The 26,541-nt window shown below is 37.3% G+C and overlaps 2 protein-coding genes across 5 annotated transcripts in view; one reads left to right on the top strand and one right to left on the bottom strand.

The window, feature by feature from the left end:
* The window catches only part of Cpsf2 (cleavage and polyadenylation specific factor 2), a 31,017-nt gene extending 10,607 nt beyond the window's left edge, over positions 1-20,410 (bottom strand). Inside the window, exons 1-9 of the mRNA XM_015494879.2 lie at positions 20,245-20,410; positions 16,937-16,998; positions 13,150-13,333; positions 11,797-11,956; positions 11,611-11,716; positions 9,944-10,073; positions 6,306-6,421; positions 4,586-4,773; positions 3,663-3,953 (exon numbers count right to left, since the gene is read on the bottom strand). Coding sequence (XP_015350365.1) covers positions 3,663-3,953; positions 4,586-4,773; positions 6,306-6,421; positions 9,944-10,073; positions 11,611-11,716; positions 11,797-11,956; positions 13,150-13,298 — 1,140 coding nt within the window. The 5' untranslated portion in view covers positions 13,299-13,333; positions 16,937-16,998; positions 20,245-20,410. The remainder of the gene's footprint in view (positions 1-3,662; positions 3,954-4,585; positions 4,774-6,305; positions 6,422-9,943; positions 10,074-11,610; positions 11,717-11,796; positions 11,957-13,149; positions 13,334-16,936; positions 16,999-20,244) is intronic.
* A 169-nt stretch (positions 20,411-20,579) lies between these two features.
* Positions 20,580-26,323, top strand: Ndufb1 (NADH:ubiquinone oxidoreductase subunit B1). Of its 4 annotated transcripts, none has more exons than XM_048799219.1 (3): positions 20,642-20,737; positions 21,856-21,916; positions 25,800-26,323. In XM_048799219.1, exon 3 carries the CDS (start codon positions 25,802-25,804, stop codon positions 25,961-25,963), a length of 162 nt encoding a protein of 53 aa, XP_048655176.1. In that variant the 5' UTR covers positions 20,642-20,737; positions 21,856-21,916; positions 25,800-25,801; the 3' UTR covers positions 25,964-26,323. The 4 variants fall into 4 exon arrangements, with proteins under 4 accessions (XP_048655173.1, XP_048655174.1, XP_048655176.1 ...); XM_048799218.1 differs by having other exon boundaries at positions 25,797-26,323; XM_048799216.1 differs by lacking the exon at positions 21,856-21,916 and having other exon boundaries at positions 20,580-20,737; positions 25,797-25,982.
* Positions 26,324-26,541: the final 218 nt, after the last annotated feature.

Raw genomic sequence — 26,541 nt, 5'->3', positions numbered from 1 at the left:
TGAAATTAGTTCAAAATACAAAGGAAAAAAAAGTTAAACCAAATTCAGGCACTTCTAATATAAGTGAATTACATGTTTACATAGGTATCCCACATCTGTCTAGTAATTTATCTGAAAACAAGTTTCATTACAGTGTCTTTTTTTCATTACAGTTAGTAACTCACATAGATACTTTATTCATAAATAAATTTATTTTGTTTTTGTGGTGCTAGGGATTGAACCCAAGGCCTTGTGCATGCAAGGCAAGCACTCTACCAACTGAGCTATATCCCTAACCCCCATAAATAAATTTTAATAAAACCTTTACCTTCATGATTTATTATGCCACTGCTATCATAAACTTTGGTCTCCATCTGCCATTTATAAAAATTTTTTAAAAAATGCATGTGGGGGGGCTGGGTTTCAATCCTGAGCACCACATAAAAATAAACAAATTAAATAAAGTTTTGTGTCCATCTACAACTAAAAAGAAAAAAAAAAGGAATGATATACTTTCTCTGAATCCTTGGGGTTCATAGAAAATGGGGTTAGGGATGTAGCTCAAAGGTAGAGCACTTGCTCAGCATGCACAAAGCCTTGGGTTCAATCACCAGCACCATTAAAAACTAACACTACTGGGGCAGGGATTGTGGCTCAGTGGTAGAGCACTTGCCTAGCAGTGAGGCACTGGGTTCTATCCCCAGCACCACATAAAAATAAAACTAATAAAATAAGGTATTGTGTCCATTTACAATTAAAAAATTATTTTAAAAAAATCTTAAAAAAACTAACACTACTGTAATGTACACTTAAACATGGTTAAGATAGCAAATTATATGCATTTTTTACCACCACCACATAAAAGATGGCTTTGGTCACCTTTTATTTTTATTATTATTTTATTTATTATTAAGGGAATGAAAAAATAAAAATAGAAAAACCAGTTCAGAAACTACTGCAGAGTCTAGGCAAGACACTTAGCATTGGGCTAGGATGACAGCAGAAGAGAAAGAGAAAAGTAGATAATACAGGATATGTCAGGCGGTCAGGTCAATGTAACTTGCTGAACTAGGTGTGGATGCTGAGAGAAAAGTAACAAAAAAAATAAGTTGAATGATCCGTGCATTAATAACCTGTACAGGACACTGGTTACCCCCAGGGATAGGGAGAGACAGAGTCAGGAAGTAGGCGTATGTGGGGCTGATTCTATTTCTTGAACTAGGTGCAGGCTAGACAAGTGTGTTCAGTATGTGAAAAATATCACACACTATACTTATGATATGCACGTTTCAGTATATATTATACTTCAGTGAGCATTTTTAATTTTCTAGATTTTTGGCTCGAGTATAAGGGGAAGCTTTCCCATGAGGAAGACAGAGAAGAGCAGGTCAGGAGGAGGGGGGGAAAGGTAAGTGTAAAAATTGTTTGGGATGTGATCAAGTAGAGGGGAAAAAAGATGAATGATGGAGAGATAAGAGATAACTGCAGAAGACATATCCCTAAGAAGGTGAGCAGGGAAAGAATCCTCAACACAAGTATTACTTTTTAAATACTAAAAAATTTGTCATATCCTATTTTCAGCTGCTTCGGATTTCATGAGGACACATTGGAATGTCATTTTCTTCAAAGTTTTAATATTCTTTTATTAATTCCTCAAATGGCATATCAGGCCTAATTAAATTTCTAGTAATTAAAATTTTTAAATTAGGTATTTTATATCTCATTAAACTGCTTTAAGTACTTCTGAGTTTTTAATTTTGTATTTCTAAGCTATTAAGTAACCTAAGACAGTATTTTACTTTGATATACTTTCTCTGAATCCTTTGCTCAACAATTCTGTATTTACAGTCAATACATATCAGATATTATTTACTAATATTACAGTTTTCTTATAAATAGGTTATATAAGACAAAGATACAACTTAGCTTTTAAAAACCAAATGATCTTTTAAATGGTTGCTATGAAGACAAAATGAAAAGTAATCATCTAAAACTTTATACAACCCTGGCACTTATTAACCAAACCATCCAATATCGATGACTATAAACAGTAGAGTCAATGATACTAGTTTTGGGAAAATGACAGATCTGATGGATTTGTTATCAAGCCAAATCATCTTTTAGCATCTTGGTCATTCTGCTAATTGTCTGCTAAGGCAGCAGGTCTGGATGCAGGAACAGGTTAGTATATTTAGTGACAATGAGATACAGGAATTCCTGTCTGACTACTTCTACTTCTCTGCTACTTTTCAGACAAGATCATGTGCTATGAATAAGAGTGTATTATAGGTTATTTAAGGAATTAGAGGCATAAAAATGTCCTTACTAGACAGAGAGAAAACGAATATCCTATAGAATGTAGAGTGCTAGTACTAGGTGCCCTTTTGAGATGTGAAGTCATGAAAATATAGAGAAACCTGTCCACACGGTCACATTTAACTCCAGTGAAAAAGCTGCTTGAACGCAGGTACAGACTAAGCAAATAGTTTAGTGCCAAGGCTTTGCCAGGTGAGTAAAATAAACAGAAGAATGGTAAGAGATTTAAAGGTGTTTACTAAATGATTAATCATGGATCAATGACTCTAAATAAGAATGCTGGACAGTGAGATTCACGAACTGAAAGTCTCAGTGGAACTAAAGAGCTCTTGGCATGGGAGTAGAAGGGAAAGTCAGCCGTAAGATCAGAGTAGGGGAGTTGAGGTAGAGAGCAGGAGAGGAGAATGGACAGCCAGGGCAGAGTGGAGGAAAGCTCACTGAGAAGAAAGGCATAAGGAACTGAGAGGACTAAAGAACTGGACAGAGTAGCCATGTGGATGCTCAAGACAACAAGAAAGGAGTCCTGAATACAAGTGGGCAAGCAGGCCATGAACTAGGGTCTAAAATCACTGATGAGTGACAGAGAACAACCACAAGATTAAGAAATGTCAGAAACAAAGAGGGATTCGTATATATATCATCAGGTCTGATGGCATAAGCTGCAAAGAAAAATGGCTTAAAAACTGTAGCACAGAACAAGGAGGAGACTTACCCAGCACAGAAGAAATGAGAAAAGGAAAAGCCTATCTATTTAAGAGGCCTACAGAAAAGAACACTATGCGAAGCAGCCAGATTTCAATTAGGGAAAGCAAAGACAAGGAACTTTTCAGAAAAAGAAGATACTGTGTATATGTATTCCCTCCCAGTATGATTCTAGAAGGTACCCTGCAGGAGTTTAAGATTGAGAAGGGGCTTGTAAGTTTGTGCTGTAAAAGGCTCTCTAACTCAGCCTTAAAAAAGAATGAAATTATGGCATTTGCCAGTAAATGGATGGAGCTGGAGGATATTATGCTAAGTGAAATAAGCCCATCCCAAAAAACCAAAGGCCAAATGTTTTCTCTGATATGCTAATTCACAATAAGGAAAGGGGGGCTAGGGAAGAATAGAGTTATGACCAGTGGGATTCTACATCATGTATAACCAGAAGAATGAGAAATTATCCTCCATCTATGTATGATGATGTAACAAAGTACATTCTACTGTCATGTATAATTAAAAAAGGCTCTCTACTGTTATTCTTTTTTTTCTTCTCTACTGCTATTCTTAAAAAAATTCCAAAACAATTTCAAGTTTTGCTTTTGGTCCCTGATTTTTATACATTATGCATAAAATACCCCCAACAGTTATAAGATACAGTGTTTGCTCACCTCTATTTCTGTAATTTTTTCAGAAGGATTATCAATTAGGAAACGTGCTAAAGTCCCAGGAGTAGTTCTATAAGTCAGAATGATTGAGTTTTTAGGGTCCTGACACCACTGAATAAAGAGATCCCTTGAAAATCCACATTCCAGGTCAGGTTGGCTGGCAAGTACAACTTTGGGGCTAGGCACACGAGCCAAGTCAGAAAGACCGTGGCATAAAGAGAGATGGCGAAACTGAAATGGATTATTTCTTTTGTCTTCAAAACATCTCATCAATTTATCACTCATCCATTCTACCTAATATAGGAAAAAAAGATGACAATTATTAGAAAATACTGTAACTTCAATGTATTCTAAAACAGTCAAGGAATTCAAGTTCTATCTTGTTTCAAGTCTTTTTACCCACAGTAGCTTAAGTCTATACCATTTGATAAGCAAATTGGGTTCCCCATTAGATCCTCGCGCCCCTAAAAATTTCATCCTTAAAAATCAAATTCTGTACTGTTTCATTATAAGTGATCTAAATCTTTTAGAGAAGGCAGTGTATATGTTCTAAATAAATAACTTACCCTACAGACTGCTATTTAAAGAGAAACACCTTATTCAAAAGAAAGAACAATGAATTCTAATATTTATATCCTATGAAGTAGGATATATATTTATCCCCATTTTATACAGACTGGTAGAACAAGAGTTAGAAGAGACGCAACCTGCTTAATCTGTAAAATGGAGGCAAACACTACTTCATAGGGTGCATGTAGATTAAATAACACATACATATAAAGCACCCATAGCCAATAAACAGTTAATGCTGAGCTATTATTATTAACCACCCCTTCAGAAAAATGAAATACAAAAGGCAATTAAGACACTAAAGTCCATAAGCCCAATCACTGTAGCAAAGTTCTTTATTATGGACAATAACAAACCTGGGACTTAGAAAACTCCACCACATTATAACTGACATTATTTAGGAGTGCCAAGGAGTAAACACCCAATCCTGCATCTTTAGTTCTCCAGATCTGATCAAGAAGTTGAGCAAGTTCCAAAACTCTGCCTGCAGTGTCCACTGCTATTAATACATTTCCATCACCTCGAAGTGTTTCCAGGACATTTGCTAGAAAACAGGAATGTAAAATCTTTGTAGTTCAAAATTAATACTTTGCTATAAAATTAAAGACAACTCTGTCTCCCTTTTTTTATGACAAATACTATAATTTATACATAAGCAATTACTAGGTCAGGTACAAAGTGAAAGAATTTTGTTTAAGTCAGCATAACCATTTTTTTTTTTTTTTTTTTTTGCAGTTGTATCTGGACAGCTTGCCTTTATTTTACTTGTTTATTTTTATGCAGTGCTAAGGATCAAATCTAGTGCCCCACACATGCTAGGCAAGCACTCTGCTATTGAGCTATAGCCTCAACCCCAGCACATCCACTTTTGATTCTGTTAAATATATCTTCATAAGAGTAAAAAACAATACCATTAACTTTTTTTAAGTCACTGAAAAATTATAAATCAGTAGTTCCTAACATTTTCATGTCAAGCCCACATAGAAAATGGTACTTGTAACACTGGGAAAATTCAATGACTAGGTCAAATGCAACCAGCTTGGGGCTTCCAGGTCATCCTGGACTTACCACCTGTCTAGCCCAATGAAGTTTGTTAAGATTAATTACCAAATTTATATGTACATTCAAACACATGCACATAATTTTATACATCTGTGTGTATATATGTGTGTGTGTATATATATGTATACATATAAAATATATATTTTGTATACATGTAGAATAAAATATAGATCATATTCTCATATTCTCTTCCAACAAAAGCATTTTTATAAATAGATTTCTTTGCTCTGGTAAAAGTCTTAGAAATACTTGGTAAAAGCAAACTCCAGCAAATAAACAAACAAACAAAAGCAAGAGCTTTCTAAAATCAGTGAATTAGAGAAATGCAATATACTATTTATACTTAAAAGAAATTTTTTTTTATAATTATAGATGGACAGAATGCCTTTATTTGTTTATTTTTATGTGGTGCTGAGGATCAAACCCAATGCCTAACACATGCTAGGCAATTGCTCTACCACTGAGCTACAGCCCCAGCCCTAAATTAAGGCAGTAGTTATTAACATACGTATTTAATATATATGTAAATATTGTATTAACATAGTGAAATCTAATTTTCCCATTGAAATCTCATACAACTTATAAAAAAAAAAAAAAATGAAGTGAAGCAGCTCAAACCAAAGCAGAAGTGAACCATAATGGCTCAGAGGCTCTTGAAGACCAAGATGACTAATTATAATTAAAACACCCAACACCAAACCAGAGGACTATTTGTACCCTCATATCTTCTAGTTTTCTTTTAGAGTGTGTTTTTCTATTAAATATGTATGAGGTCTTTATATACCAGTAGCGCCCAGGAGAGCTAACTAGCCATGTGTTGAATGGCAGGGAGAAGACAATTCACATCCATTCCACAAAAGCATTTTCTTATACAAAATACTGAGGTGGCCATATATTTCTTCAAAAAAGTAGTAGTTAGCCAATCTCTTTTGACTAAGTTAAACACAATTCACTGTGATTCATGCTACCATGCACTCACACAGCTCTTTAAAGGGGACAGTGGATAATACATACTCAGAAGTTGTTCATCTCTCTGTTTTCTTCTAGGCTGCACATATGTAGCATTAAATGAATCTGTGATAAGTAGAGAGGGTCTGCTTAGCATTTCCAGGGAACATCCATTTAAGTGGCTATAACAAAGTTTAAAAAGAATATTTTATATCATTTCAAATAAACAATAATAGCTTCTCTTAAAAAAACAAGCAGTTGCTTTTAAAAGCATTTTTTATTTCCCTGGTTAATATATTTGCTTGTTAATTTTTTGAAATCTGATAAATTCAAAATGTATAAAGAAAAAAAAAATTTCCAGAGTACCATCATTCAAGATTACTGATATACTATTAGGTTCATCCTTCTAAGCATATAAATTTTTCTATGCATATACATATGCATTTTTTTAAATTTTTTATTCTGAGACAGGGTCTCATTAAGTTGCCCAAGCTGTCCTCAAATTTGTGATCCTCCTGTTTCAGTCTCCCAAGTTGCTAGGATTACAGGAACAACCCCACCATGCCCAGCTTATGTGTACATTTTAAAAAGTGGCTATCCATGTATGCTTCTACATTCAGTTCTATATCCTTTTATTCCCCATTAAAATTTTTTCCTAAACCTAATTTTTAACAATTGTGAAAACTTTCTATCAAGTCTATACTATGTTTATTTGATCATTTCCTTTTATTGATATTTAGGTCTCTTTTTGCCATTATATCTTTCAAAGAACATCTTTACAAAAAGCTTCAGTTGCATTTTGATTGTTTTTTAAGGACACATTCCCAGAAATGTATTTATTAGAATATACAAGTATTACTAAATACTAGAATACTATATATATATAAAAATATTATATTATATATATATATCATATATAAAATATATAATATTTATCTTTTTAAGTTATTTGTTCTAATTTGTTATACATACAGCAGAATGCATTTTGATTCACAGTACACATGGAGCACAATTTTTCATTTCTCTAGTTGTACACAAAGTAGAGTCATACCATGTGTCTTCATATATATTATGTAATGTAATTATATATTTATATATAAATATATGTATGTGTGCACACCACCACACACACACACACACACACACACAACTACATTTACTAGAATATACAAGTATTCCAGAAAACTCCCTTTTCCAGAAGGTTTACCAGAAAGACTGACTAACTCATGAACTCACCAATATTACTTCCTTTTCTATTTAATTCTAAGGCATTTGAAATTTATTTTGTCATATGATAAAAGACACAAATTAATTCTTTTCCAATATTGTTAAGTTCGTTTACCATTTACTCAAACACCCACACTGTCTTCATTAATCTATGATTACAAGAGTCTAAACTCAATCTATTAGTTTTAAATATTTCTTAATATAAAGACCTTGAGGCTACTTGTAATATAAAATAGCGATGAACAATGTGTAGATATGGCAAAAGAAACCTGTATGAAACCAAACATGAAAAATGTTAAAAAATAATGCTGTACCAAATGAAATATGTAAAAATATAATTATTGTGTCCTCCTTTAAAGGGAATCTGACATTATTAGAGCTGATAAATTCAGCAAAATAGCAAGAAACAAAATGAACATACAAAAATGAACACTTTTTCTATACACCAATATAATGAACACTGAGAAACAAAGCAGAAAAACAATTCCATTCACAGTAATTTAATTAAAAAAAAAAACACCCAAGAATAAAAATAACCAAGCAGATAAAAGACCTATATACAATGAAAAGTATAAAACACTAAGAAAGAAATTGAAGACATTAGATAAAGAATAGACCTCCCATGCTCATGGAGTGGAAGGATTAATACTGTTAAAATGGCCATACTATTGAAAGTAATCTATAGATTCAAGGTAATCCCTATCAAAATATCAAAGACATTGTTCATAGAACTAGAAAAAAAACTCTAAAATTCATATGGAACTACAAAAGAACCTTAAGAGCCAAAGCAATCCTGAGCAAAAAGAGCAATGCTGGAGGCATCGTAATACCTGATTTCAAAACATACTATTGAACCATAGTAACAAACAGCATGGAAAAATGTGGAAAAAAACAAATAAACAAATAGTATGGTATTTGCACCAAAACAGACATGTTGGTCAAAAGAATAAACTAGAGGACCCAGAAATAAAGGCACTCATCTACAGGTAATTGATTCTCAACAAAGGTGCTAAAAACATATGTTGGAAAAAGACAGCCTCTTCAACAAATGCTGCTAATAAAACTCAGACAACCATAGGTAGAAGACTGAACCATGCTTCCCATCTCTCACCCTGTACAAAAATCAACTAAAAAATGGATCAAAGACCATAATGTAAGACCTAAAACTTCTAGAAGAAAACATGGGAGAAATACTTCAAGACTTGGCATAGACAACAATTTTCTGAACAGGATTCCAATAGCTCAGGAAACAAAAGCAAGAACAAACAGGATTATTCAAATTTAAAAAGCTTCTGCACAGCAAAGGAACCAATTAACAGTGAAGAAATGGCCTTCAGAATAGGAGAAAATATTGGCCAGCTATTTATCTGATGCAGGATTAATATCCAGAATAAAAAAAAATTAACAATGAAAGAACAAGTAATCCAATTAAAAAATGGGCAAACAACCTGATTAGACACTTCTCAAAAGAAGTATGAGCCACGCCTGGTAGTGCTCACCTGTAATCTCAGTGACTTGAAAGGTTGAGGCAAGTGGATCACAAATTCTAGGCCAGCCTTAGCACCTTAGTGAGACCCCGTCTTAAAATAAACAATAAAAAGGACTGCGGATATAGCTAAGTGGTAAAGCAACCCTGGGTTCAAACCCTAGTACAAGGAAAAAAAAAAGTAGTATATGAATGGCCAATAAAGATATGGGGGAAAAATATCTTTAGCCATCAGGGAAATGCAAATCAAAACTACATTGAGGGCTGGGGATATGGTTCAATGGTAGACCAGGCATGCACAAGGCCCCAGATTCAAGCCCCAGCACTACAAAAAAAAAAAAAAAAAAAAAAAAAAAAAGGCACATATATGGCTGGGTGCAGCGGCACTCTCCTGTAGTCCAAGCAATTGGGAAGGCTGAAGCAGGAGCACTGCAAGTTTGAGGCCACCCTGGATAACTCAACAAGACCCATCTCAAAATAAAAATTTTCTAAAAAAGGTCTGGGAATGTAGCTCAGTGGTAAAGCACCCCTGAGTTCAATGCCCAGTAACCCGCCCCCCACACAACACAATATTTGCGTATATGGAAATGTCAGAGTGAAAACCATAAATCTGTATATGTGCTAATAATTATAATAAAAAATAGTTATATGTAATTACTGACTTAACAACCCTCCCACAAAGACTGTTAAATAGTAAACCAAGAACATAAAATCTAATTTAATGTACAAAAATTCACTTCCTCTGCAACACATGCAGGGAGACACCTATTTCATAGAGTGCATACACAAATAAAATCACTTTTATGTCCTGTACCAAACTTTCCCCTTACAAAGCAGGTAATAACAAAAACATTCACTATTTGGTGCTTTTAAGTTACTCTGTATTTCTGGTTGGAGAAAAGAAAAAAAACTAAAACATTGCTTCTAATTTTCCCTTCAAATAAAATAATACCAATTGCAATTTCTTTATCTTTTGTCTTGATATACCTACATCTCCCTCTTGTGGTTGAAGTCAACTGCATAAACAATTTCTTCTTCTCCATCTTTGACTATTTTCCATATTGTTCCACCTATCATGTGACCAGCTGGCAAAGGTGTGATAGACAAGCCATGTCCTTTACCTATGTCAACAAGATAATGACAACATTCAGATTGGTTTCACAACCCTAAAGAAAGGTTGTATTTTAGAAATAAAAATGCAAATAGTGAAAAATAAGTCTGGTGGGCTGGGATTGTAGCCCAGTGGTAAAGCACTTGCCTAGTATGTGTGAGGCACTGGGTTCAATTTTCAGCACCACATATAAATAAATAAAATAAAGGTCCATCAACAACTTAAAAACAAAAAAAAGTAAATCTGACTCTCCTATCCCCATTTCCTTAATGAAGACAAACACTTGTCACTTTATGATGTATTTTTTGTAGTTGGACACAATACCTTTATTTTATGTGGTGCGGAGGACTGAACCCAGCTCCTTGCACGTGCTAGGCAAGCGCTCTACCACTGAGCCACAGCCCCTTATTATGTATTTTTGTGGAGATATTTGTACTGATAAACTGAAGGTTAGAGATTATACTTTAAAGTCAGCGCACTATTAAACTATTTAATAGGAACAGATAAGATTCAATTAATTAATTTATTTTTTGTGGTGCTGAGGACTGAACTCAGGCTCTTACACATACTAGGCAAGTGCTTAACCACTACAGAACATTCATAGTCGTAAATTTTAATATTTATATCGTACAAACAATTATCAAGCATTTCCATTTTTGCTAACCTTCAAACAGAAAATAAAAATATAAATCTCATTAGGGAAAAGAATTTATCCTATGGAAAAACTAAATACAAGCAAAACTATTAATACTATTCTTAGTTTCTTGTTAAATCCCAACAGTTCATTAGTATACCATTTTTTCCAACGCTGGCATGATCTCTGGAGTTCATTTCAAAGAAAATCTCTAAAATATCTGTTTATATCATCAATATAGACTTAATATGACATCCTGACCTAATTAAAAAATTAGCTTTTTATATCCCAATTCTAGAATTCAGTCATTTCCTTTAATTTCTACATTTGCACATCTGAGCTACTCAATCAAACCATAAGCCCCAAGGAGGAGGATCTGGACACATTACTTTTGTTCATTTTACACTGTCAACACCAAAATAAGCCTTTCCCAAGCTAAATATAAAAAGGTCTGAGCTATTAAAATTGTTAGTTTTTAGTTTGGCATACTTTTAAAATCAGGAAGTTCAGAGATCCATGTCAAGGCAGAAAATGCTAATGATTTGTCTTCAGACCACAGCACCCATAAATTTTTTTTTAATGTTAATTTTTTTTAGTTTTAGATGGACACAATATCTTTATTTTTTACATTTATGTGGTGCTGAGGATCGAACCCAGTGCCTCATGCATGCTAGGCGAGCATTTCACCACTGAGCCACAACCCCAGCACCTACTCATAAATTTTATTATGAATTCTCAGTATTTTTCAGAGGATTAAACTGCATGAGTATGGGCTGAGGATATAGCTCAATGGGAGAGCACTTGCCTAACGCACGTAAGGCCCTGGGTTTGATCCCCAGCACCAAAAGACAAAATCCAAAACAAAACAAAACCTCTATTAGTACAACTATTTACTACAGATAATATTTTTTACCTTTCAAATTTACAATCTGAGAGAATTTCAGCTGCTGTATTTTATCAAAGGCCGCATCCACATCATCTAACGTAAAGAGTGTGAAATCTTCTGTATTGTGTCGAGACTAAAAGAATAACACAAACAAAAGGTTAAAAATGATCACTGATGAGAATATAAAATTTTTTTCTTAATTGTTCAAATTACCTGGTAAAGATCATACATGAACATCTGTCCCATTTTATAAACAGGAATGGTTGCATAAATGGCACAATTGAGCCCCAACTTTCCCACAGCATACGGGAGGGCACCCAGATGGAGAGGATCCGGGTGAGATAGCAGCACTGCATCGATCTGGTGAACATGCCTGGGAGAACACAACCAAGAGTGATCACTTTTTTATTCTTGTATTTAAAGGCAAAGGTAGAATAGTCAAAACTATTCACCCATTCTGGACTGAAGACAATACTGGGGAACAAAGAGCAAAATGAAGAGCTACAATTACGACACCTGTGAGTTTCAATCGTAACTAACCACGCTCTACACAGATAACAAAATCATGTCATAAGCTGCATCTAAACATGATGTCTAAACACATTTACAAAAGAAAAAAAGGAGACACCACAAATAAGGTGATCTTAAAGGGCTATCTTCTATGTTACCATTTTAAATGCAATAACTCAGCTTGGAATTTCAAAAATTGGTAAGGAGAGGATATTTAAATAGTCGCAGATTTACGGATTTTGTCTCAGCTTTGTAGGATGGTGACCAACAGCACATTCATTAGAGTAAATACCAATTAATCAATGAAGCATACATTCTCACTGACAAAGGAAATTAACAAGTGATTTGGGGTTTTTTTCCCTTCACTTTAAGTTTTTAAAAATGTTTAAGTCTCCTTTCTTTCAACAATTAGCACAATTCTGCAAAAGTAGCCGAACTTATTTTATTTGTTTGTTTATTTTTGGTAGATTAGGATCCTTTTGTAACTCGCAGCTATTATTCTGAGAACTAAGGCACAATGTTAGGCATCACGAGATGCAGGAAGTGAGCTATCGCAATGCAACTGCAATGCAACTTCAGGACTTCCACGTGGAAGGTAGAATAGTCAAAATTTTTAACAAACTCTTCCTTTTTCCAGAAATTAAGGAACAAAATTTCTACTGCAATCTACTAGCCAAGTAACAACTAACTTAAAATTTTGCTGAATTTTAATAAACAAAGCTTATAAGTCAATTGAAGTTAAAACAGTAACTATTTAGGGCCAGGGCTGTGGCTCAGCGGTAGCACACTTCTCTGGCATGAGTGAGGCACTGGGTTCGATCCTCAGCATCACATAAAAATAAAGGTATTGTGTCCATCTACAACTAAAAAAAAGATTTCCAAATGGTCACTATTTAGCTTTTTTGGCTTAAATAAAATTCTTTTACTCTGAACTAAACTAGTGAAAAGACAGCAACCCTCTATAACATTAAAATGGTATTATAAAAGCATAGAAATAAGAAGCTGATTTTTTAAAGTTTATTTAATAAAAGTCTTGAAATATGAAATGTAACTTACTTCCTCAGGGAATCTATAATATCCATAGAAAAGTGCTCATCCCAGCCACAGTCCAATAGAAATCTAAACTCATCAACCTGGAGAAGATAGCAAAGAGCAGACTCCTCTTGGACCCCAGAGAGGGTAGTTAATTTGATAATAGATGTCATCTTTTTGTTTGAGTAACAGTAACCTAAAAAGGTCCCTTCAAAAGAAAAATATAATTAAACAAAAGCACATTCTAACATATAATAGACAAATTATTTCAAATTTGTAAGTGCACAGAAATTCCATAAAGATGGAAAGCAAATATTTTTTAAGACCCACTTCTGTTATTATCAAGCTTAACAATGCAAGCATAATCCTACACTCTTGTTTACAGTCTTTCAGTGTTTCCCCAACATGATGAAATGAAAAGGAGATTTTGGAATCAGACAGATCCAGATTTGAAGGTACTCCTATGTGATTTGGAGCAAGTTAATTAACCTTTCCTCAATTATACATTAATTATATAATATTTATGTAAAAAGGATATTGGAGATTTCAAATAATAAGTAAATTACCTAGAACAGAGACTACCACATCTAAATTCCTTCTAAATGAAACCATTTACTGAAATAATGAACTCATTCCTCAAGGTCAATCTGTTCCCCCTTTACCTTGCTCTATGATGACATTGATTACATTGCACCACAGTGACTGGTTAACATGTCTTTCTCTCCTATTAGCCCAGAGGTCCTTAAATAAATAGACCCCTTCAAGAATCTGATAAAAAGCTATGTACCCGCCTTTTCCCTCCACAATCCTCAAAACACTAAGAAACCCCCAAAATACATATACATATAGAAATTCACATACTTTACAGAGTTAAATGTTCACAACCCTTGCTCAGGCACATAGTAACTAAAAAACAGAGGTTGTATCTTATATTTGCAATTCCTAAAACAAAACCTGACACACATTCCTGTTGGAATGCATGTTGAGATGCCTATTACATGCATTTCTAAAAGATATATCAGGGACACATCTATGGGGATTTAGGACCTAGAACTGTGTATTAGTGAACAAATGTCACAAAAGTATTTATTAACAAAGTTCAACTCCAGAGCAATATTTCAGAATTTAGCTCCTTAAGATAAAATCAGCCTTTCCTGGCTAACTAGGCAAGTAAGAGATCACTGAATTACTTATGATCTCTCACCACCTACCCAAGGTCATCAGCAAACTAAGGTTAATTGATGGTCTACCTTCCACAACCAGCTCACTGGAAATTAATCCCACCACATCTGCTATTCTTGTTTACCTGAGTTACAGCAAAAACTCAATGACCCCTAGGTTGTCCATTATCACTGATGCTTTTATCTCCTAGTTGGACCCAATCCCCTACTTCCTCTCAAGTCCTTTTGGTATACTCTCTGAAACTATACTTACACCCACCTGTAACTTCAACCTCCTTTTTGATTATCTTCACAGAAACCTGGCTATTCCCTAATGATGCAGTTTCTTCCATAACCTTCTCAAGGGCTTTATTTTTAGATCTCTCCATACTCCATCTCAAAAGCAAGAAGTGTGTTCCCTGCTCCTCAATGCAACTTCCAAATTATGTCTTCTCCTTCCCCTTTCAAATACTCCAGTCCTGAAGAAGCTCACACCAGCAGCTAGTTCACTATTAGCCTCCATAGCTCCTCCTCAGCATCGGTATCTACTAACCCGACCTGATTCACTGAGGACTTTAGCTCCTGGCTCAGTCTTTCTCCCAGTAACTTCAACACTGACCTCTCAGTTCCTTGACTTTCTTGATCCCCATAACCTCCATTTCACTTCAGCCACCCACCCTTGACCTTATTACCACCTGTGCCTACACCACTTTTGCCTTCAAGCATCTCACTACCGCTGCAAAAAAATCCTTTGAGCTCCACTCTAATTCACTGATCATTCTTCATGATCCACAATGCCCTTGTATCTCAACCCAGGTCCTCACCTTCGGTTCATGACCCATTGTGATTACTTTGCAAATGTTCTCCAATATCTTGCTCTTCTAGTGTTCTTCTTTGTACTCATCCCCAACCTTGATTAACTCCTACATTCACTTTGTCTACTCCAGCAGCTGAATTTTGGGGGGAGGATCACACAAATGTGCTATTTGCTTTTTAAATTCACAGCCAAAGATCTCAAACAGATTTAAGTACTCCTGTCATTCCTACTCTTCTTCATAGGTTGACTTTCCATCTCAGATTATTTCATTCCTCTTTCTGCTCAACCACAAACCTGTTCTATTCCTCCCTACTCTCAGGTGATAATCTCACTTTCTCGAATCTACATCTATCAATCTGTCTGCACACACACTGTGGTCTCCTGCTATACAAAACAAATTGCCCTGTCTCCATCCAAGGCCATCCCTCTTGTACCTGATCTCATCCTCATTGGCCTTCTAACTCCTGCTTTTTTTAGTCATTTCCTCTTTCCCTACATGTATCACTGACGTGCTATTCCCATGAGCATACGAAGACACCCTAGAATTTCCCAATTTATAAGACTCCTCTTAACCCTACTACTACTACAGCATCTCATTTTTCAGAGCAAAATTTCTCAGAATATTCATATACAAACATGTCTCCACTTCACCTCCTATTCACACTACCAAATCTGAGAAGCCAGAGGTTTATGCACCAGCTCAGGTTGTGTGGAGGTTTATGGATGGCCTTCATCCTCTGATACAGTTTGGTACTAACCACTACATTTCTCAAATTTCCTTTTACCCATTGTGACCAAGATTTCTAAATAGACTGTACATTTTCCTTGCCCCCAATTTATCCTGCAACATTCTTTGAACACCTTGAGGTCCTTCTCTACTCCTGTTACATTCTACAACATCATTCTCTCTCAAATTACTTAGTGCTGTCTATAATTGCTCTTTATTTACTTGCTTTTTGTCTGTCCTTTTCTCTCCCCCGATCCCAATACTAGAATGTGAACTCCTTGAGGTTACAGAACTTATTAATCAATATTCCAGTGTCTCCATGTCATATTTAGTGGTGGTCAATGTTTCTTATATGAATGAATGGGCATGGCTAAGATTAAATGAGCTTAGTGCTCTTACCACACCATTAAGAGTTACCTATTTACATGTTTATCCTTACTTGAGAGAGCTGAGTGTAGGACTATACTTGATCTATTCAGTACATTAGCACATGCCCTGCACATAGTAGTTGTTTAATAAATTATTGATAAAATTTGAAATAAATTGACCTAGTGTAGGAAAAAGTAGTTAAGACATGAGAAGTATAAAGACATCAATTCTCTATTTGGTGAAAAATGTTTTATAATTTTGGAAAGGACTTAGAAAATTCTCCCTGGCAAAAAGTTTCTTATACCACAATAATATTAATGGTCTAAGAGAAACTTTCTTCTCAAATCTACCTTCACTCCCACTTTCATTTAGATTATGAAGTCAAAATACAAAGTTATCTCGCAGATACAAATTAATGAGTTCTTGCTAAAATTTTGCAGAGATCCTGATTTCAACAGATGAAAAGACTTTTGTTATAAATACTCATAATAAAGTATATCCTTTAGTGTGTGTGGTGCTAAGGATTGAACCCAGGGCCTCATGCGCGCTAGGTAAGTACTCTACTACTGAGCTATATTCCCAGGCCTTTTTTATTTGAGACATGGTCTAACTGAATTGCCCATGCTGGCACTGAACTTGCCTTTCTCTTGCCTCAGCCTCCTGAATGGCTAGGATTACAGGTACATACCAGCACACCTGGATATTAAGCTGTATCTTTATCAGACATAAAGTACTTACTGATTTTTCAGTTGTATATATGATGAAACACCATGAATTCAGAGGAAGAGTTCCTTATAAATCTACAAAATAAATAAAGAATCTCATAAATGTGGTATGATTTACTTATGTTTATAATTATAGCACTTTAACTTGTATATCTTCCCCTAATATACATAAGCAGAGGCAAGTTATTTAATATATATGTTTCATTTTTTAAAAAGAAACATAATCTTAGGAATTTGTATAAATTTCTAAACTTATACATAAATGAATAGGGATAATAAAGCAATAAAAATAAGTAATAATGAGACATGTTGGTAATAATCAGGGGCTTAAGTATAAAGCTTAAGAAATAAAATTTTAAAATTTCTAAATAGCTTCTATAATTGAGTCACAGAAGAGGTGGGATCTATGATTATTCATTAAGGAGCTGTGGAAACGAGGTAGAAAGAAGGTATTCAAAACAGGGATAATGAGCAAAGGTTCAAAACAAAAACAATATCAGTGAAAAACCTAACCTGGCATACTTTCATATAATCAAAAAATAAAAGGAAAAAAATAAGTTCTAATAAACAGAGAGAAGCCAGATAATGAAGGGCCCTGGAAACCCTGGAGCTAGTTCTCAGGAAAAAGAGAAACATTTTAAGATTCATTAACAAGTTGAAAAATGTTAATTCTGTAGTTTAGGAAAATTAGTTGGTAGGTATGATTGAACAGATAACAGCAGGGAGATGAAGAGAGAGAATTTAGCAGACTACTTCCTCCTCTCTGCTGGTTCTGTTTTGGGACTAAATTTCTTCAGCCCCAAATAAATTTTGTAATTGAAATATTAATACTAGGTAACCAAGGTTTGAAAATGGTTCTTCCTTTTACTTTCCCTTGGACTGCTACCAATTCCAAATTACTTCTCCCCCAGAATGCCTTGCACACATATCATTCCCTTTCTGTTCCTACTGCCAGTACTTAAATGTGAGCCTTATTACCTTATATGAGTTTCTCCATTTCTCTGCCTCCAGCTTTTCTTTCCTTCCTCTCAATTTAAACAATGCTGCCAGATTAGCCTCAAAAACATCCCTATACACATTACCCCTTGCTCAGAAATGTTTGTTGGTTTCTTACTGTCTGAGGAAAAAAAGCAAAATAACCTGAATGCTTTAACTGGCAATGTAGGGTCCTAGGAAGCTGCCTGGACATCACCGCTCACCACATCTCTCAAGGTCCAGCTCAAATGCCACCTTCTGATCAATTGCCCCCTCATAAATTTAGACCAGACTAGTTGTCAACAGAAATATAACACATGCCACAGATGTCCCTTTAATTTTTTTCAGTCACACTAAAAAGTATAAACAGGTAAAATATTTTATTTAACCCAGTAAGTCCAAAATACTATCATTTCAATATGTAATCATTTTTTAAAAATTAAGATTCTTTACATTGCTTTTTTGTACTAAGTCTTCAAAACCCAGGCGTACTTTTTATTTTCAGCACACCTTAATTCAAACTAACCACTGGCCAGTGCTCAATACCTCAAGTGACCGGTTGCTACTGTAAAAGTGCAGGTCTAGACTCTAAAATCAACACCTTCAACTGTGGAGCACTGTGTTTTGCCACTCCTGCAGACCAGGCTGACACCACCCTGTTTTTATGTACATGTCTCACACTGGACTTTAATATTACTGCTGACCATATAGTCTCCCAGACTGAAAACTAGGGTCTTATCAGCTAATTAGTGGCCAGGAGTTAAATCCTAATTGGCATTTACTTAGTCTGACATCCTTTACTGTCCTGACTCAGTAGAGACACTCAGTGTCTTATCTGAATGACTGAAATTTCCTCTCATCTAGTTTTCCTGTTCCAAGTGGATCTTCCACACAGTTTTCAATGAGCCCATTTTAAGAAACAAATATCCCCCTGCCCACCTCTTGCTCTAAGGATCTACTGGCTTCCTGCTAACTACTGGATAAAACCTGAACCCCTTGGCTAGAAATCAGGATCATTCACAAGCTGCTTTCAACCTACGTCTTGCTTCATCAACCCCACCCTGCACTGCCTGCTCAAGCACCATTTATTTTCCCACTCTCCCTAACTATGCCCAGACTTAAGTTTTCAGTTCTGTTTTAGATTCAGGAGTGATTGTGTCCTCCCGAGTTTAGCAAATTCCTTTTGATTCTTCATGGCCCAGCTCAAACATTTACTTTTATAAACCTTCTTCATGGTCCCCAGATAAAGTTGGTTATTTTTTACTAAGCAGAAAGAAGGCACGAAGAATATTTGTTAGCTGTCAAATGTACAGAAGAAGGGTAAAGTGGTATCTTTTTATCTCCACTACCAAGCACAGTGTGCTCACAGCACAGTCCGCTGACCGGAGTGAATCATTACCTTATCGTAAATTCCTCCAGGGCACTGATTTTGACCAACACTACCTCAACTCAAATATATATATATATATATATATATATTTTTGTANATATATATATATATATATATATATATATATCAGTTACTCCCTCTCTCCATAATGATCATGCAAATTGATGACAACCGAGAAGTAGGCAAAATCCAAGGAAAAAGGAAGGGGTCTGGGTTAGCCTCGGAACTCACTGCGTGAGGCTGGGGTGGCATCTCTTCCTAGTCATTCAAGGAAAGCAGCCCTTCATGACAGGGTCAAGGGAGTTGGTTGTAAAATAAAAAATTCGGGGATGCGCAATAAATGATGGCTCAGGTCCGCCTGATCACAGGAGGCCAGATTTGCCAGGGACTAAGCTAGCCTGAACTGTTTTCTGAACAGCACGTTAAAGAGTACAAAGGTAAGAAAGAATGAGGTCTTGGCAAAGTGCAGGTAGTGGAAGCGCTCGAGGACCATGGTGGGAGGCTGCAGAGGGCCGAGACAATTCTAATTAATCACGGTACAAACATCTGAAAGGTCTTTGGAAAGGTCTTAGTAGCCTCGAGGTCTCTGAGCCCGAGAAGACGGCAAGACCCCGGGTGGGGAGGCCGAGGGCGCGGCGGCCACGAGGAGAAGGAGCCAAAGCCGGCGTGGGATTAACTCGTCCAGCGCCAGGAGACCGAGCGCGCAGCGGGGACCGCGGAAAAGAGGGAGTGAACCGCACGCACGGCCGCAAACTACCGCGGAGTCTTCGACCCACGGAAAAGTCACTTGTCTGTCCCTCCACTTCTGCTGGGGGCCACCAGGGCAGTGGCAGCCGGCACCGCGGAGCACGTCCTCGGGAGAGACCGGGTGGGAGTCGGAGCCGGGCTCTGCCTAAGGCCGAGGACGCCCCCTCCCCCCATGCAATGGCTCACTCCGTCCTCCCGCTCCCACTTGCCTCGCGGGCCTCCCCCAACGCCGTCCACTGCCCTTCCCAACCCCTGCTCGAAGCCAGGTTCTGGAAGGAGGAAAGCTGAGGCTGGGTCAGCAGTAGCCGTGACGACCCGCCGGCAGGAGACCCTCCGTGGCGGCCGCCATCTTGGCCCCGCGGCTAGGGGCCCTGGCGGGGAAGAGTCGGGACGATACCATCTGCGGGGTGGGGGTGGGGGGACCAAGGCGTGGGACGGCGACGGCGACAATGCCCACGCGTCTCCTCGCCTTGGGCAGAACTTTGATTAAGAAAGTATTGGTAATGTTTAAAAGCTTAAAGGAGGGGAAAAGTGAAACATTAGCAGAAAGAAAAGGCAGGCTTTGCCGCCGCCACCCCCTCTCCTCCGTGCGGGCACGGCAAGTGGCAGGTCCCGAGGTCGCCGCTTCCGTCCGCGCCGGTGGCGGTGCTCGCTGCTTCTGTCCTTGATCTTTGGTGTCGTTTATTGGCTCCAGGGCCGCAGGTGGGTCTGGGGACCCCGGGCGGCCGCGGCGCCGCGGGTCGGGTTGTGCAGGCTGGGCGGGTTCTGGAAAAGCCCTCGCCGCTGTGTGCATGTGGAGGGGTGGCCAGGGCCTCCGGGCTGCCGAGCCAAGGAGAGGGAGAGGAAAGGGGAACAAATAGGGCTGTCTTTGGGTGGACGACTGGGTTCACGTTTCCCACCAGCCAGTTTTTTCTTGAGGCTGTCATAGCTGGGAAACGTCTTTAGAGATGACCGATGGCCGCCCCCAGGCTGGACTGCAGAGGAGACCAGCCTGGATCCCATGCCCAGCCAGAAGCAAGGAAGGGTTGCTGGTCCTGGAGCACCTCACGTTTGTCCAAGTCGCAGCGATCCACTTCCTCCCTAATCTCATTCCCTTCTAAACATCAAACCTTCTTGAGCTGACCATTCCACAAAATTTGCACTTTTTAAATGCGTGATGAATTGTGCTTGGTTTCCCGGGTATGTATATCATACACAAATGGTCGACCTCCAGGAGTTCTGTAACTCCTTGCATCTACTCCGTTTTGCATAGGTTAATCAATACTTGTATAAAGTGCTGTGGGAACCAATAAAATAATAGAATGCTAATCTTTTAAGTGTCTAATTACCCACGTTTCCAACGTGAATTTGGAACGACTCTAAAAAAGATACACACCAGTTTTCTTTTTAGAAGTTGGGGAGAAAACTGGGTTGAAGAAAAATTAATATTAGGAAAGATAAATTGAGGTTAACATATGTTTACCTCTCAGATTGCCTGGGTTCTGTACTAATCCCACCTCTACCCCTATTTGCACATATGACCTTAGGCAAGTTGCTTCACCAAGATTGGCCCTAGATTTCCTTATCTGAAAAATATGTGCCAACTACATTGGAAACGTTATATTATTGAATACCTGTGCAGTACTATTGTGAAGATTATGTGAGTTTGGTGGTTACAAAAAGGAGTAAAAGTTATACCTGTCAGTGCTCTAAGATTCAGCTCTTGCTAGGGTGGTCCAAAAAATTTGGATCATCTTCTTGGGCAAAGATACATGACAGGGGCTGGAAGCCTAGCCCAGAGGTAGAGCCCATGCTTACACAAGGTCTGGTTCATTCCCTAGGAATCCCTCAACCTCTCCCAATAAAGAAAGAAAAAGATACATGAGTATTTAAATCCACAAGGTAAAACTCAATTCATTTTTCAAGAATACCATAGCTACTCTTGGTTTTGAAGTAAAAGCAAAACTTTTTTATGGGTCCTCATATAAGAGGACACTGGTGGGCTGGGGGATATAGCTCAGTTGGTAGAGTGCTTGCCTTATATGCACAAGGCCCTTGGTTCAATCCCCAGCATTACACAAAAAAAGAGACACTGGTAATACATATAGTACTCCTATGGGCACCACGGGGATGTGTCCCTAAAGCAGTTGGTCCATTTTCTTCCTGAAAAACCTAGGCTTGTCTCAGTGAATCATGTCCTAGTCCTTACTGCACTTTGCCTGTCAAATAAAGCTCTCAAAGAACCCAGTTACCCATCTCCTCTCTCCCTCCTACCCATCTCAGGGGAAATCATTCTAGCTTACTTTTTTTCTTGTGCTGAGGACGTAACCTAGGGCCTCTTGTATGTTAGGCAAGTGCTCCACCACCGAACTACTTCCCCAATCCTTTAGCTCCCTTCTTGTATCCATAAATCTTTATCCTTCCTAGTCATCCATTTGCTGGAAAACATACAGGACAAATGATGTACAGTGAACTACTCCCAATGTCCATTGAATATAGGTTGTACAATTGTAACATGAAGTGCCTTAGCACTAAAGATTTGTCATTTACCTATTAAGGATGTTCCTTTGTGGTTGTTGAATTCAACTCTGGAAATCCATCAATCCCACTGTCTTGGTTCTGGAGTCTGGAGAGCTGTATCCAGCTAAGAGCCACAGAGACCTGTCTCATCTCATGCTTAGGGTAGAGGCAGACCAAACCAAACCTTAGCTTCTGGCCCTTGTTAAGAGAATGCTAGCAGTAATGCTTATACCCTGCAGGTGGCCGTGAGCTTATATGACTGGAGCTAAAAATCAGTAAGTACTTGTTGGTTAAATACAAAATGATAATTAATAGCTGTGATAGGGTAGATTTGACACCTCTTTAAGAAAATTTAAGGAGTCTAATAAGGACGGGTAGAAGAATAGGTGACCACTGAATTTGCTGAACATGCATGAACACAGAGACAAATTGTCTAGTGTTTTGCAGTTTAGTACTTTTAAAGTTACAGATAGGGCTGGGGTTGTAGCTCAGTGGTAGAGCACTAGACTAGCGTGTGTGACGCACTGGGTTCAATCCTTAGCACCACATAAAAATAAAGGTATTATGTTCATCTACAACTAAAACAAAATTTTTTAAAATAAAGTTACAACTGGGCATGGCACATGCCTGTAATCCCAGTGCCTCAGGAGACTGAGACAAGAGGATCACAAGTTCAAAGCCAGCCTCAAGAAAAGCGAGGCACTAAGCAACTCAGACCCTGGCTCTAAATAGAATACAGAAAAGGGCTGGGGATATGGCTCAGTGGTCAACTGACTGCCTCTGAGTTCAATCCCCGGTACCAAAAAAGGAGAAAAAAAAAATTATCTTATTTAAGGTCCTCATTATTATTTCCATACTTTACTGGCTCAAGTTTATAAAGCAAGTAAACAGTTAACTTGGCGCTTGATTGGTATCACAAAAAGTACTTTAAGATCTAAATGTAAGAAATGTTATTTAATAAAAACATGGTGCTAAGAAATAAATAAAATTGCTTGCCCCTACCTTCCTCCAAGAAGTTATTTGCATCAAAATCAACTAAGGACTTCTTTCAACTACTTATCTCTCCAGCCTTGCCCTGGAGGTGAAGCCAGGGAGTCCCTGTTCTGAAAATGGCTCCCCAGATGATTCTGATGTGCACTCAAGGTTGAGAACTCCAGCTGTAGACAGTAGACTAAACCTTAATTGATAACTGAATTGTAATCATGAATGTAAATATCTCATTGTGTACTTGCATCGTTTTCTTTTTTTAATAATGTTTTTTAGTTCTAGATGAACATAATACCTTTATTTGATTTTTATGTGGTGCTGAGGGTTGAACCCAGTGCCTCAGGTACTAGGCAAGTGCTCTACCACTGAGCTACAACTTCAGCCCTCCATCAAAATTTTCTACCTCAGTAGTCTTTAGACTGGAACCTGCTGTGGGTAGCATTACTTGTTACTTATGAAGTACAGTATATATAGTAACTGTGCAGATTTTAAACTTCATTGCCATGACCACATCCAGTGACTTTGGATAATGGGTGTTTAAAACGTGAGAAATAGGGTTGGGGATATAGCTCAGTTGGTAGAGGGCCTGTTTGCACTAAGGCTCTGGGTTCAACCCCCAGTACCACCAAAAAAGAAAAAAAGTAAAGTGTGAGAAATAAAGAGATAGAAGTATGTAAATATGCAGATCAATGTCAGAAGGAGAGGTAGGAATTGAGTCTGCATTAAGCCTAGCACATATTGAACTAATTACTATTATTTACAGTAATGTACTGCCCTCTCTGCTAGGGTGTTGTCACGTCTTTGCTATTGTGTGATTTATTCATGTGCATGTGGATGTACTTTTATTTCATCTGTTTGCACAAATTTTTAAAGAAAATTGGCAATTCAGTTATGTTTTCATTAATGCATGTGTTATTTTTTCACCTGGTGACTATGGTTCTATTCCTCCTCCTCTTTCAAAAGCACTTAGATCTTAAGAGCTCTTAAGTATCATAAATACCAGTTCAGGGTGCCAGGCATGGTGGTGCCTGCCTGTAATCCCTACCGTTCAAGAGGCTGAGGCAGGAGGATCCGGAGTTCAAAGCCACCCCAGCAATTTATGGAGACCTTAAGCAGCTCCTGAGAGACCCTGTCTCTAATAAAATATAAAAAACGGGCTGGGGATGTGGCTCGGTGGTGAAGCACACCTGCGCTCAATCCCTGGTACCAAAATAAATAAATTAATTAATTCAGGGAGGGGATGTTAGAGGAGGCAGAGCTTTGGAATAAACCTGAATTTGAATTCCAGCCCTGGGCTTAATAGTTATTTTATTTGAGCTGTTTTCTTATCTGTAAAATGAGAAAAATAATAGTTATTTCACCTTAAAGATAGAAAATAAATAGTAGCTCTACTACCTAGTAGTCATCCCATAAATGTGTGTTCCTGTCTCCTTTTACATTCTTTTTAATAGTTGATAGATCTTATTTATTTATTTATGGTGCTGAGAATCGAACCCCGTGCCTCACAAATGCCAGGCAAGTGCTCTACTGCTGAGCCACAACCCCAGGCCCTCCTTTTACATTTTGTAGTCTTTTAATTGAGCTTTCAAATTTGTGACATTGTAATTGTTTTAAAAATTTCTCATAGGATTAATTTTCAGTAATTATAACAATATAAACTATTCCACTTCTGGCAAGATAGCATTATTAAAATTGTGTTTGCATTATAAGAAATTCTAAAGCAATTTTACATGTATAAAACTTCTGAATTAGGGCCTGGAGTTGTGGCTCAGCAGTAGAGCACTTGCCTAGCATGTGCTAGGCCCTGGGTTCTATCATCAGCACCACATAAAAATAAATAAAATAAAGATATTGTGTCCAACTACAAAAAATAAATATAAAAAAACTTCTGAATTAATATTAGGACGATGCAAATAATCAGCTTCTATGGGTAGAATTTTTTCTCTCCATTTGTTATAACAATTCACTGATGAAGAGAGAAATAAAATTTAATAAATAGACTTCAGTGTAGTGTAATTTTTATACTGATCATTTTTTCCAATCTTCATCAAGTTGATTTTAATTACTATATTCTGATGACAAGTAAATATACAAAGGCTTTTAAATTAAAAATAGTTTTAAAACTATTATTTAAAACTATTTTTTACATTTTCATACCTGTTATACTTTCAATACCTATCTCTTAACATCCACAGCTATCTTCCTCTTTCATATGCAATTTAAAAGACATTTCAAAGGCAATTTTATGCCTCTATTAATATATTTTTCTTTTTAGCAGTCATGGTGAACTTACTTCAGATTGTGCGGGACCACTGGGTTCATGTACTCGTCCCTATGGGATTTGTTGTTGGATGTTATCTAGACAGAAAGAATGATGAAAAACTGTCTACCTTCCGCAACAAGAGTATGTTGTATAGAAGGTCAGTTCGCGCATTGTTTTAAACCAGCTATTGACCCACTTTGGGGAATATTCTTAATATGAAATGTGTCAAAGATAAACAAAAGGGGTCATTTTTCTTCCCTGGGTAATTATATGCAGGAGATACTGTGTTCTAGTCTTGCTTGTTATTTAATTCTTGGATAAAATTGTGTGATTAACTCTAGAATGTAGGCAGTCTCTAGTTTATGAACAGCCTATTTCAAATCTTTGTCACATTTTTAAAATTCAACTGCAATCATTCAACCACCATGTCTGAAGTTCTCAGGTAGTGTTGCTGAAAATAACACTACCCCTCTCTTACCATATATATGTGTGTGTGTGTGTGTGTGTGTGTGTGTGTATTGAACTAAGGGGCACTCGACCACTGAGCCACATCCCCAGCCCTATTTTGTATTTTATTTAGAGACAGGGTCTTATTGAATTGCTTAGTGCCTTGCTTTTGCTGAGGCTGGCCTTTTAGTATAGAAACACAGGTGGGTTTGGTTTGGTTTGGTTTTTTGAAGAGCTGGGGGTTAAACCCAGGGCTTTGTGCACGTAGGCAAGCACCGCTACCACTGAGATACATCCCCAGTGCAGAAAC

The sequence above is a fragment of the Marmota marmota genome, unplaced genomic scaffold (genome assembly GCF_001458135.2).
Source record: "Marmota marmota marmota unplaced genomic scaffold, marMar, whole genome shotgun sequence".
Taxonomy (NCBI): domain Eukaryota; kingdom Metazoa; phylum Chordata; class Mammalia; order Rodentia; family Sciuridae; genus Marmota; species Marmota marmota.
The sequence above is the reverse complement of the archived record's forward strand: the minus strand, read 5'-3'. Positions and strand labels throughout refer to the sequence as shown.